Here is a 13,349-nt window from a genome sequence, read left to right as displayed (position 1 = left end):
CCCCCTCCCTCAGGAATGCAGCCAGCTCCAGTTCCCTAAAGAGACAGGCTGAGGGTGTGGTCCCCTGTGTGCTGGGCCCATCCTAATTGAATGGTCACAGCACAGAGATTTAAATCACAGTGTCACAGGGCAGAGATTTTTGGGGAGAAACCAAGGTGGCTTTCTGCCACAGTTGGGCTATCTTCTGAATAGGCTTAGGAACCACTTCTCTGTGCTGGAGGTATGTTAGGAATTTTTTCCTCTTTTTCCAAGGTAAGGTTGGGGAGAGGGAATGACTGTCTTCAACTGTAATGTGCATTTGCTGTGGTCACTGTGCTATGAGATGTTGGATAGTAAAGATTTAAGCTATTTTAAAAAAATGTTTTTTGCAACCTAATTCAGGAGACTGATCATTTTTTCTCCCACTCTAAAAGTCTCCCTGAGGAATAACCAGATACTTTCTGACTTCTTAGGTTGTGGTGGTGGCTTCCCATACCTCATCGCTGGAAAATATGTCCAAGACTTTGGTGTGGTGGAGGAGGATTGTTTCCCTTACACAGGCTCAGATTCTCCATGCGTTTACAAGCGGAACTGTTATCACCACTATGTGTCTGAATACAGCTATGTTGGAGGCTTTTATGGTGGCTGCAATGAGGCCTTGATGAAGCTCGAACTAATTAAAAATGGGCCTATGGCTGTTGCTTTTGAGGTTTATAATGACTTCATGTACTATAAAGAAGGGATTTACCATCATACTCAGCTGCAGGATGAGTTCAACCCTTTTGAGTTGACCAATCATGCTGTCTTGCTTGTGGGCTATGGCAAAGATCCAGGTACCGGTGAGAAATTCTGGATAGTGAAAAACAGCTGGGGAACTGCCTGGGGTGAAAATGGTTACTTCAGAATCCGCAGAGGCACTGATGAATGCGCTATTGAAAGCATAGCAGTGGCTGCAACTCCTATTCCAAAAATGTGAATGTAAAGCTCTTCTGCCAGGTGCCTCAGTTGAGAAACCATAAAAACATATTGATTATGTTTATGTACTTGGAGAATTTTACTGCAGTGCTTTCTATCTTAAAAGAATGAGCTTTAATGAGATTCAGTGGAATAAAAGTGAGCAGTTTTCACTCACTATCACTAAGGACACTTGAAAATACTGCTCTTTGTTTACAACATACAAGGCACATCTACATGTGCACATCTACTGCACAGTAAATATGGCGACTTACGCAAACTTGAGCGTAAACTTGATACCTGCATCATGTAGGTATCAAATTTATGCCCGATTAGTTACTGTGGAGTAACATGTGTAGATGCCTTACTGTGCAGTAGCACTGTGTGTGGACAGACTTGGGGCTAACTTTAGTCCCAAATCAGTCCACACATAGCAGTAATGCACCTTAACACCTGCATGTGTAGATGCCAGCCTAGTGCAGTAAATTTAAGCGAGCGTAAATGCACATGTAGATACGCCCACTGAGACTGGGCTATATTTTCTACATAGAGACTGGCCATAAATTGCCTGAAAATGCTGTTGCCATTAGATAAACAATAGTTGGCAATAGTGATAGTTATTCATCATGGTTATAAACACATGATCATTTTGTGGTTTTTGTTTTGTATTTTTTTTCTTCTTTGGACAATCGTAAAACTATAGATCATGGAATGAAATGACTGCTACAACAATCTATAATTACTTAAAAGGACACTTGTTGAGTATTGTGCCTTCTTGGAAATCAGGAAATTGTTGCATTTTAAAATTGGACACAAATGTATGTTATGGAAACCTTATTACACTGTGATTAAAGGGAAACTTTAAAGCTTTAAAGTGTTTGGCAAATATGCAGGCATAATGTCACTTGGGAAACTAAGCTTGAAATTTCATTTTGTGTACGTGGCTTTTTTTTAGTACGTGTTTAAACTTCTGTGTTATTAATGCCCTTTTTTAATTCAGTGCTGAGCAGATCATCAATAAAAAAATCTGACTTTGCTGTGGGCACTGTTCTAACATTTTTTGCCTTTCTGTTGCTATGACCTACACCAACAGTTTCAAAATTCAGAAGGCATGCTCTATCCTTTTAGGATAAGAGGCAGGTTATATGCATGTTGGGGGAAGGGAAGATTTAGAAATAATTTTGGCTTCCAACAGAGTCTGTTCTTTGTATGTTCTTAGGACAGTTATTAAAGGTTGTTGCAGTTGAAAGAAAATGCAAGTGGAATCTTTGCATGGGTATAAATAAGGCTTAATATTAACTGTTTTATTATTCTCAGCCAGAAAAATCAAAAGGGACAGGTATCTGTTCTCTTGCTTCATGTGAGGAGAATCAAATCCTAAATGAAGAACCCAATTCATATACCTATCTCCTGCTACTAGATAGGGGTGAGTGCCCTTTCGTCTGTCTGCACAAGTGGTGGTGCAGGTTGGCTTTCAACCTTCATGACTGGTGCATACAGTTAATCTGTTTACTTCTGTTGTCCACCACTAGATCTCCTGGTGTCAAAAATAACTGCTGCACTGCAAATTAGCAGCATGACAAACATGCACATGCACATCATGCAGTTTGTGGTGCCATAAACCACATGTGCATGGTTGTGGGGACATACCCTACTTCTCTGAATTTGGGCTTGTGATCCCTCCAGCCTAGTATGCAGCTGGAAACAGATGCAGCACCAAATCTTCAAGAAGGAGCAAAGAAAAAAAAGAGCTTTATGAGGAGGGTGGTGAAGCATTGGAACAGGCTACCTAAAGAGACTTAAGCAGTCTGCATCTTGGAAACTTTCAAAAGCAAGTTGGACAGGCACTTGGCTGGGCTAGTTTAGAAAAGAATGATCCTGCCTTGAGCAAGGGGCTGGATTAGGTGATCTTGTGAGGTCCCTTCCAGCCCTACTTTCCTATGACCCTATAAGACACTGGCCTGTCCAAAATGTCATCCTTATCCTGCAGATTGCCTAGAAATACTTGACCTCAAGGAACCAAAATAGGATAACGGTCCTCTTATTTCCCTTGAATAATTCAAAGCAAGACTTCTGCAATTCATTTAATTTCCTCCTTCCTCCTCAGCTTTCTTTAAAGATAAAGTAAATTGTCAGGATATGCAAAAAAGGGCTTTCTTACACATTAATTTTAGGCCACTCAGGGAGCTCTTAACTTATGGATGGTCCATGCATTAAGACATTTAACCTAGTTTTAAGCACCATTTAGGAGTCTTAAAGTTATCCCACTTGAGGGCAGGTTTATCTCTGTTCTATGTTATCGACCTCGTGGTCCACAAATGTGCGGTCGCTCCCCAGAGAGAAGCCACCCAAATTTATCCTTCAACATCCCAGGATGCAGTGCTCCTTCCCTCACCTTCCTGTTCTGTGTGGACAATTCACAGCTCTAGCTCGTAGTTAGGCCCTTGCTTGCCAGCTGTCCAGGGGCAAGTCAGTTGTGCAGGTTGGGAACAGACAGAGAAGGTTTTTAGCCAGAACATGTAACTATACAGTCGAGCTAAAACTAACACTGAACAACATTTGAGAAGCTTAAAGTGCAACATGTAACAAGGTCCAAATGCACACTAACCTCCATTCTCTAAAAGCTATTTTTTTTTATTATTTTCTCGTATTTCAAAGCTTCAGGGAGGCTGCTAGGTTTTGAAACTTAAATTGAATGAAAATAGGATGGGATTCAATACTGACAAGTGCAGGGCGCTGCACTTGGGCAGTAGGAACCAGCAGTGTACCTATAGGCTGGGGAACTCCCTTCTCGAAAGCATGGTGGCAGAAAGAGATATTGGAATCATTACTGACCCCAAGATGAACATGGGCCAACATGGTCAGTAGCGCTAACCGTACCTTGTCCTGCATCCACAGATGCATCACAAGCAGGGCCAAGGAGGTGATCCTCCCCCTCTATGCGACATTGGTCAGGCTGCAGTTGGAGTACTGTGTCCAGTTCTGAGCGCTGCACTTCAAGAGGGATGTGGATAGCATTGAGCGGGTCCAGAGGAGGGCCACTTGCATGATCGGGGGCAGCAGGGCACATCCTGTGAGGACAGGCTATGGGACCTGAACCTGTTCAGCATTCACAAGAGAAGGCTAAGGGGGGACCTGGTGGCAATCTATAAACTTACTGGGTGGGGGGCAGCGGGGTTTGGGAAAGACCTTGTTCCCCCAAGCGCCTCCCAGAGTAACAAGGAATAACGGCCGTAAGTTGCTAGAGAGCAGGTTTAGACTAGACATTAGAAGTCACTACTTCACAGAGCGGCTAGGATCTGGAACCAGCTTGCAAGGGAAGTGGTGATGGCTCCTACCCTGGGGATCTTTAAGAGGATGCTCGATGTTTACCTGGCTGGGGTCATTTAAGCCCAGTTTTCTCTCCTGCCCAGGGGAGGGGGTCGGACTAGAAGATCTACAAGGTGTCTTCCGACCCTACATCTATGAATGTATATATTGCCAGTTTCCACTATCATAGTTTTCTGCTGACAGTGTGTGTATGTTCATAAAGCCAACAAAAAGCCAGTTTTGTTTGTAGCTTAAAAAACCATGATGGCCGTAGCAGTAGACGAATGCTATGTGGTTGACTGCCTTCAAGGGGAAAGTCTACAATTCAACTCAGTTCTTGCCAGTTAAGTTGCTTTTGCTTTAGGATGCTTTGTATTTTTCTGGTTCCCTGTCATTACCACTAAAGATCCACATCATATAAAGGTCTGATTTGATAATAAGACTGCCTTTTTAATAAGACCCCAAAAATGTATGGGCATGGGGTGTGTGTGTATGTGCATGCAGGCTCGTGCAGGTACCAGGTTTCCCCTGTTCCTGCGGTTCTCCTTGGAAGCACTCAGAAAGTTGCTTTTTGAAGAATAGCTAAAAGTGTTTAATGAAAATACTTTTTGGATCAATTTTACAGCTAAACATTTTATAGATATTTCAAAATTGAAGGATTGGTGCATTGCAGGTATATGAACTACTCTAGCTCATCCTGGCTAATCCTGTTGTTTGCTACACCTAACAGAATGAATCTTGAGTAATGTTAGACACTTGGGTAGCTCAAACCATAGTAATTGAATATTACATGTTGAATATAGGCACACTGGCCATTACAGAGAGTAATCATTGGTGTATTGTCTTTTCTTGTGAGAATCAATTAGTGAGGTTGCACTACCATCACTTTCATACCACTTCAATGCAACTGTGTAGCTTTGGCTTAACCCAGGACATGCCAGGTATGTCTCCATGTGCAATTAAGGTGCATGAATAATCTCCAGAGTTTATTGCTCTTGGGTGCCATTTGCATATGCACCTAGGACTGCAACACATTGACTTAGGTCAGAGTAGCCTGGGCTAGCAGGGGCCCTGTGAGTCAGACTGCAAGCCTGGGGCTGCTCCCCACAACTCATCATGCTGCAAAGAGGCTGCCTGGGGCATGAAGGTGCTTTAGTACAGGGCTAGCTGGCAGGCAGCCCCCACACTGAAGCACCCTCTTGCCCCAGGCAGTCAGGGCTACATCTACACATGCACTGCTGTGGAGTGTTTTACTGCTGGGGAGTAAATTAGTTTGCTCCAGCCTAATGGGGGTGCACATGTAAACATGCAACATTCACTGCACAGCTAATTAGTTTACTATGAGTAAATGTCTCGTATAGATGTGCCCAGCTTGCTCCAAACAAATGCAGCAGTGCTGGCATCAATATGAACACTTGCCTGTGTGAACAATTTTTGTGTTGCATGTGGAGAAGAGGCCTTTGACCCTGTCTCAAGTATTCTGTAAGCTTGTCCCATCAACTAAGGGGCAGCCATAGGTTCATTCCTGGTAATCCAGGGATTTTGACTGACTTTTCAGGAATATCTGCTTGTGGCTTATGTGTTGTGAGGCTCATATAATAACATGTATTTTCTTAAAGTTCTGGAGTCATGTGAATGCATCAACTTTCATTTAAAAAAAAAATCTAACCTTTAAATTTGTGCCAGTAAGGTACAAACTAGGAATATTTACACTTCCACAGGCACTAACAGCAGCCCTCCTGAAGAGACAGCATTGGTGCTTTATTTTTTAATCACCTTCTCATCTACATTCACTCTAAGAAAGATCAGACACGTTGATAAAAATTCCACTCTTCCTTTATGTCAGTGCTGCCACAAGGTCAGCTTCCACAGGCGGTAATACCCTGATGCGAAGCTTCTCATAATAGTTCAGTGTAGTCACAACCTCTAATATTTAAAACCAGACCCATTTGTTTTCCTGTGGCTTGCCGTAATTATGTAGGTGCTGCAATGCACTGTATTTCATCATCAGGCATCAGAAATGTCAAACACCCAGCCCACTTAAGCTATTTATGTGGCCAGCATGACGTTTGGATTCTAAGCTTTTATTAGCTTTCTTTAGGAACTGGATGCTAAGACTGGAAAGAACATTCTGCAAGTTACAGGATGACAACAAGACAGCATGCTGTCATCCCGCAGCCAAGAACGAAGATGTGGCTGAATGATTGCATAGGCTTATGAACTCAGCAGGTCAGGTTCTGCTGGGATGGTGGGTACTAGCACTGCAGATGTGGCTGTGTATGATGGCTCTCAGATTATAGATTACTTGGGAGAACATGGAAGAGCAATGATCAGTCCTTTCCCAAAAGCAGAGGAAAGAAGATGATTCTGAAACTGAAGCACAGGCTACATAAATGATGTAAAATGAAGGGTAATGTTTTCTTGTGAAATGTAAGCCCAGTTTCTGTAGGAAGAGAAGCCTATATTGTCTAGAGGGCCTCCATCTCAGAAGGGAATGAGTCTTCTAAGAGATAAATTGGTTGGATTCATTAAGGATAGTGGTAATTTATCCAAAGGAAAATCCCAAAATTAGGAACATATGAACATCCACTGGGCATGTCTACATGTGCAATATGCATATCTATAGTATTTACAAGTGCTAACCTACGGCAGAGTTTATTGATTTACTGAGGCCTGATCAGGCGACATGTGGAGACTATTGCGGAGCCAATTAGGCAGCTCCACAGTAAACTTCTCATAGACGTGCCCACTTAGTACAAGATCAGTATGCTCTGAAAGATATTAAGGCACCATGGAATACGAAGAGAAGACTATTTAAATGTTTTTAATGCAAAGAGCTTCTGTACTAAAAAGGAATAGGAATTGCTCATTTTATGAGCATAAATTTGATGTAGTTTGTATTACCAAAATCCATCATGAAGGGTCTATGGCTGGGATGTTAAGATCACTGGATCTACAGATAGCCAGAAGTTTTCTAAAGGATGAGATTTATGTAAGTGAAGGTCAATTAATTGAAATAGCAATGTTAAGAGAGAGTTCATTCAACAAAGTTCAGACAAAGCAGGCAGGATTTCATTGAAAACCTCTGTTGCCCACTCAGTAGTCTCTGTATTTTTAGCAGTACTGCTGCAATGCTGAGAGCAGGATTCCCTAGCTTCTGAAGTCCCAGGTTCCTCAGTAGCTCACCTTGGTGACCTACTCTCAGGTTTAGGAGGATCCCAGCTTGCCACATAGACTGAGCTCCACGCAATTCCAGGGCTCCCCACCTCATGGCCTTGCTGAGGAGTTTTTGACCCCAGAACTTTTCTCTTTCACAGTATAGAACTTTTTAACTTTTTGTTCCAAATCATCGTTCCATGCGTGTCCCCGTTTTTTCCAGTTAAAGCACTTGCCCTAGGTGCTTAGCTTTCCAGCCCCACAGGCTGCATGAGTTGCGTGGGAGTGGTCCATAGGCTCGGTTAGGTCTGCCGGCCAGATCCAGAATGGGTCAGCAAGAGGCGTTGGTCTGTGGGTGCGACTGAGCATGCGGGCCTGGCCCTGTACGCTGGGTCTGAGTGAGCCTCCATGCCACTGCAATTTGGTGCTTGGGGCCATGTTATCTGACCTTCAGGGTTTTCCTTGGGCCACCTGACATGGTCTCATGGGCCAGGTTAGCCTGCCAGCTGGACGTTGAGCACCACTGCTCTATTTTAACCACAGCTACTTAGATAGAAATTAATTCAGGGAAATCCTATAGCTGGTGTTATGCAGGAATTGAGATTAGTCACCAGAGTCATCTGTTGCCTTCCAATCTGTGAATGCAAAACCAAGGAAAGTTTCCAACTCTTATAACTGTAACGTTAAACTTGCAAATATGAATAAACAAAGTAGAACACCGTAGTGTTATCTTTTTATCTAATGTGAGGATTATTTAGCTCCAGTTTCAGCCAACCACAGTCAGAAACCAGTGTAGCAGCATCAGTGCAAGACCGTAGCCGAGAATAATTAAAATCCAGTTTCTACCACTGGTGTTTATTAGAGTAAAGGCTTTGGAAGATGTTATACAAACTAATGATATTCTGGGACTCAGTGTGTCTACATGAGACATTTACTGTGGAGTAGACTAACTAGCTCTGCAGTAAACGTCTTGGTATCTACATGTGCGGAGCTATTAGGCTGGAGTAAACTAATACACTCTGTGGCAAGGATAGTACTTGGAAATACAAGTACTATCCTGCTGCAGAGTTTTTTGCTCCACAGCAGTGCATGTGTAGACACCGACCCAACTGGCTGGGGCAAAAGGATGCTTCAATGTAGGGGCTGCTTCTGGCTAGCCCCACGCTGGAGCACTCTCATGCCCCAGCCAGCCCCTCTACAGCACTTTGAGCCAGAGGCCACTGCCAATTGGGGCTGCTCCAAACTGGCTCAACATCCTGCGCTCCCAGGCACACGTGTAAATGTGGCACCTGGGAGTAATAAACCCCAGCATGATAAGCACCAGAGTTTGGGTCACCTTCACATGCATATGCAGACATGCCCATTATTTGTTTTTTTATCAGCTAGGAGTCTCATCCTTTTCTTCTCTAGTGTTAGAGCTTTACATGCAAGTCCATAAAGATAAGTGTTTATAGTACAGCTTTGTTTTATCGGGTTTCACCCCCTTGAATTACTGTTTGTTCATGCTAAAAGTAACTGAATGAATGGTGATTTTCAGTGGTATCTTAACTGAAGCAAGAGATGACTCGTGCCTCCATCCAGGTTCAGCTCATAATACCCCTATTCATGTAGAGGAATGAATGGTCTGTACTCCAGTTTCTTGAGAAAATACCCCATTGGAAGTAAGATTTTGTCATTTTTAACCTTCCCATTCCTAGAATTGCCCTTTCTACTACCAGCAAAAGAAAAGAACCCCAAAGTATTAGCAGCAGAGAGCCATATTTAACTTGGTCTCATGGACCCTCTTAGGTAGAGCTGGTTAGACAGCAGCAGCTGCTTTTTCACAGGAAATAAAAAAGGGTCCATTTTGTTTTCATCTTAGTTTCTCACAGAATTAAATACAAAGAATCATTTTAATATCTCCTCACATTATTTCAACACATAGCTAAATGTTTCCACGGCTAGGAAAGGTCATATCACTCCTGATCTGATATTCCATGGCTAATGATCCCTGTAAATTGCTGTGGTCACTAAGGGATGCACAAATGAAGCTGGTCAGAGTCACTTAATTTTGGGTTTCCAGCAGGCACAAGACTGGCAAGTTGTGGTGCCCTCGGGGCACAATCAGTGCCTCCTCCCTGAGACAGAGGGATGTAGAGTGGGAGCAGGAGTGGGCTGCACAGGAGGAACATCTATCACAGGGTGGGCAATTATTTCGGGCAGAGGGCCGCTTACTGAGTTTTGGCAAGCCACCGAGGGCTGTATGACAGGCAGCCCAGAGCAGATAAATATTAATTTTCTAAAATTTTTAGGGGCCCCGTGGGCCGGATAGAATGGCCTGGCAGGCTACATCCAGCCCTCAGGTCACATTTTGCCTGCCCCTGGTCTATCGTGTGCCTGTAGCATGGATGTACTGTAAACCTCCCTAAAGATCTCTGGGACTTCAGCTCCTAGCTTATAGGTTCACACCACAATGTGCTGTGCAGAGATACCGAAGCTTGGTCTGAATCAATTAGCCCAGGCAAAGCACAGCTGCAATGCCGTGCTACTGCTTCCGGTATCTCTGCACTGTGCCATGCAAACGTACTCCTGGACGCTTGGGAGGATTTTACCCCAGATTTGAACTGGAAGCAGACCTATGACCTCGAGTGTGTGTGTGTGTGCGTAAGTGTATGTTTAAGTGCTTTCTAAATCCTGAATTACAGGAAATGATCAGAGCATAACAAGGGAATCAAAGTTGAAGGCCCTGCACCATAATGATGTACTCTATTTGTCTAGCTGTTGTGAGCAAAGTTTTAACTGAAAGGCTTACAGCCTAGCTCAGATTCACAAAATCTTGTTATCAGGAGAAAATGCCAGTGAATTCAATTCCAGCAGGCTTAGGTTTCACTGCTGGTTGCCATGGTTTCCATAGGTGCTGTGGGCTGAGGCAAGTTTAAAAAAAAAAAAAAAATCACAGCATATTGTGGCAGCTGGGAAATGATTGCTGATGTGAGGAATTGGATTGAGGTGTTTTCCTCCTCACTATGGTCAAATGCAGTAGATTGACGGAGCAGAGCCTTGTAACTTCGTTCTCTTTGGGGCACAAGGGAGGCAGGCCACCATATTTTCCATGTAGGTCAGGCTGGAATGGCCACATGTGGGTACAGGACACAGAAACCTTCCCTACCTTTCATTGAAAAGTTGTTAACATAAACTTTCTGCCAAGCCTTCCTTCCTAGTTGCTTCATTCGGGTCAATTAGCATGACTCGTGCCTGGTAAATTAATCATTGGGATATCTTATTCCAGTTAGTCTCATTTCCAGAGCCTGATGCATGGAGAATAGGAGTGCATGGCCAGTCTCAGCCCCTCTGGGCACAGCATGGAGATGGTGGGGAAGAGAGGTCTTGAAGAGTCAAGAGGTATAATTATGCAGAGTGGCCCTGATAATGCACCCCAGCATTATTTTCAGGCTTTCCATCTTGGGTATGCTGCTGCTTGGTGCACATTCAGGGCTGCTGTAAGGTGGCTATGCTGCCTCATGTCCAGGATGAGGTGTGGGCAGAGTGCAAGCAAGTGGGTTGGGTGATATTCACAGCCATGGTCCCAGACTTGGCCTAGAGGCAATATAGATACTCTGTAGTTATATATCCATGTTTAGATTTCCTGAAAACATCTTTCAACTCCCCAGTTCCACTCACTAAATGTTTCTGTGCTCAGAAATTAATTTAATGGATTGACCTGCTGATAACATTTTGGAGATATGTCAATTTACCAGTTTGAGCAATATCACTTGTGTAGTAGTGATGGGAGGTAGGGCTGTGCAAAGCTTCGGTCCTTGATTCGATTCAGCCTGATTCAGTGGCCAAATCTCTGAATCCAAATTGAATCAGAGGACCCTTTAATCTCTCTGAACCGAACTGAAACCCTCCGATGCTGGGGCACATGCTGGGGCGCATGGAGTGCCCCACAGAAGCGCAGGGGTCTTCCCAGTGCACTCGGCAGCAGACCCAGAAGCCCTTCTGGTCCACTTCCAGGTCTGCCAGCTCGGGGACTGGTGCCTCCTGGGGCCCTCCCCACCATATGCCCACACTTCCAGGTTTGCTACCGAGCACATGGAGGGCCCCCGCACACTCCTGTGGGATGCTTCATCCACCCCAGCATCACAGCGTTCATGAGCTGCGCTGGTACCTGGAGGTATGTAGAAAGAACATTTAAAGCTGTGTCTATGTCCGAATTGCTGATTCTCCAAATCAGCATCGAACATTCAGATGTGGATTCGGCTGAATCGAATCAGGGTCAGTGATCCGAATCAACAAATCGAATCACTGTCCCTGATTTGGACTGAATCTGAATCAAATAGGGCCCACTTCGCTCACCCCTAATGGGAGGTGTAGCCCTGGCAGCTGTGAGAATGTCATAAGTAGCATCGTGGATTCCTCCTAATGCCCAACAAAGGACAGAAGTTTCCCTGTTGACTTGTCAGAGCTATCGAATAAAAAATAGATGAACAGCTTCTGTCCATAAAAGGATAACTATTCTTTTTTTTTTTAGCACTTGGAGGTTATGCTGTGATTGATCCAGGCCTTTTCTTCTTCTTCTGGATTGTTTACAGCTTCATTTGCAGTTCAGCTTTAGGGACAATAATGGGATATAAAATCATGCTCTCCTTTCCTTTGCACAGGTGTCCTGCAAACAACAGACAGGAATAAGTTAGGTTCATTGGTAAGATCCTGCAGTGTGAGCCTCTTCAACTTTACTAAGAACAGAAGGAATTGAATATCTTTTGCAAGAGTAGTTTTTTGGAAAACAGAAAACCCATTTTGACTTCAGTGGAGATAGGATTTCCCCCAAAAACCTAAAGAGTCGATCCTACACACACTTAGACATAAATGGGCGTAGTCACAAAGTGAAGTATTTCCAGGTTATAAATATGAATTTGCATATTCAGTCTTTGTTAGGTTTGATTGGGCTGTCACATTGCACAAGGATTTCCTTTCCCTCAATCTTCTACACTAATAAGGTTGCTGGGGCTGTGAATTTTGTGATTCAATTGCAATTCCCCTTCCTTTCCCTGAGCCCTGTATTAACCTGGGGATTATATGCACATGTTTAAATTTCAAGCAGGATAATACATTGCAGAAAACTGCATCCAGTTGTGAAAAGACAATTACACAAATTGGCTCAGAGGCTAAGTTAAAAATATAAAACTCAACAGAGGGAAGATAAATTACAAGAAATGTGACACTTATTTTCAGGGAACCTATGTATTTATTTTGTGTGCTCCAGCCTTGGGGAAAGCAGCAGGAAAAGGCTGATTATTTTTTTGCAGTTGTTTTAGGCTGACTCTTCAGGCATAACATTAAGATGAGCAAACATTCAAAACTTGTAGCAAGGTCAGTACATGAGACCATTTTAAATAGGCATAACCTCTGTCTTAAGAAATTAGAAGGTACCTATAGTAATACAACTTCTAAAGTATAGATGCCTCCTAAATGAGAAGAGTTGGGAATTGGGAAATGTTCCCTTAGTTAGGGAATAGCTAGCTAGTTAGAGAGACAAAAGGCCTACAGAAATTTGCCTACTGCTCCACAATAAAACTTGGTTAGTTCTTCTCATTCTCTATTGAACCTGAAGATCACTGCAGTACCTAGAGAGGTTGTGTACTCTCTGTCTTTGGAAGTTTTTTAAATGAAGATTTGACAAACATTTGACTGGGATGGTTTGGAGCAGAGGTTGGATTAGTTGACTGCCTATGGTCCCTTCCAGCCCTATTTTTCTATGATCATCTGTTATCCGATCCTAAACCATCAGAGCAAAAACTGGAATTGACATTATATTTGGCCAGCAATATGTTAATTCTGTCTAGCGTTAATGAACATGAGCCTGCAATGTGATGCTGCAGCTAGTAAAGTGACCAAAATGCTGGCTTGCATCCATAGATGCTTCTCAAGCCAATCCCAGGACGTCATTCTCCCCTTGTACTCGGCCT

At 43.4% G+C, this 13,349-nt stretch overlaps 1 protein-coding gene across 1 annotated transcript in view; it reads left to right on the top strand.

Moving 5' to 3' along the window:
* The window catches only part of CTSC (cathepsin C), a gene marked incomplete at its 5' end in the record, with an annotated part of 27,690 nt that extends 26,538 nt beyond the window's left edge, over positions 1-1,152 (top strand). The window contains one exon of the mRNA XM_019523769.1: positions 453-1,152. Within this exon, the coding sequence (XP_019379314.1) occupies positions 453-955 (503 nt within the window). The remainder of the gene's footprint in view (positions 1-452) is intronic.
* Between the last annotated feature and the right edge of the window lie 12,197 nt (positions 1,153-13,349).

Source organism: Gavialis gangeticus, unplaced genomic scaffold, assembly GCF_001723915.1.
Source record: "Gavialis gangeticus isolate Ggan-Ray unplaced genomic scaffold, GavGan_comp1, whole genome shotgun sequence".
NCBI classification, from domain to species: domain Eukaryota; kingdom Metazoa; phylum Chordata; order Crocodylia; family Gavialidae; genus Gavialis; species Gavialis gangeticus.
This window is presented reverse-complemented; position numbering and strand designations above follow the sequence as displayed.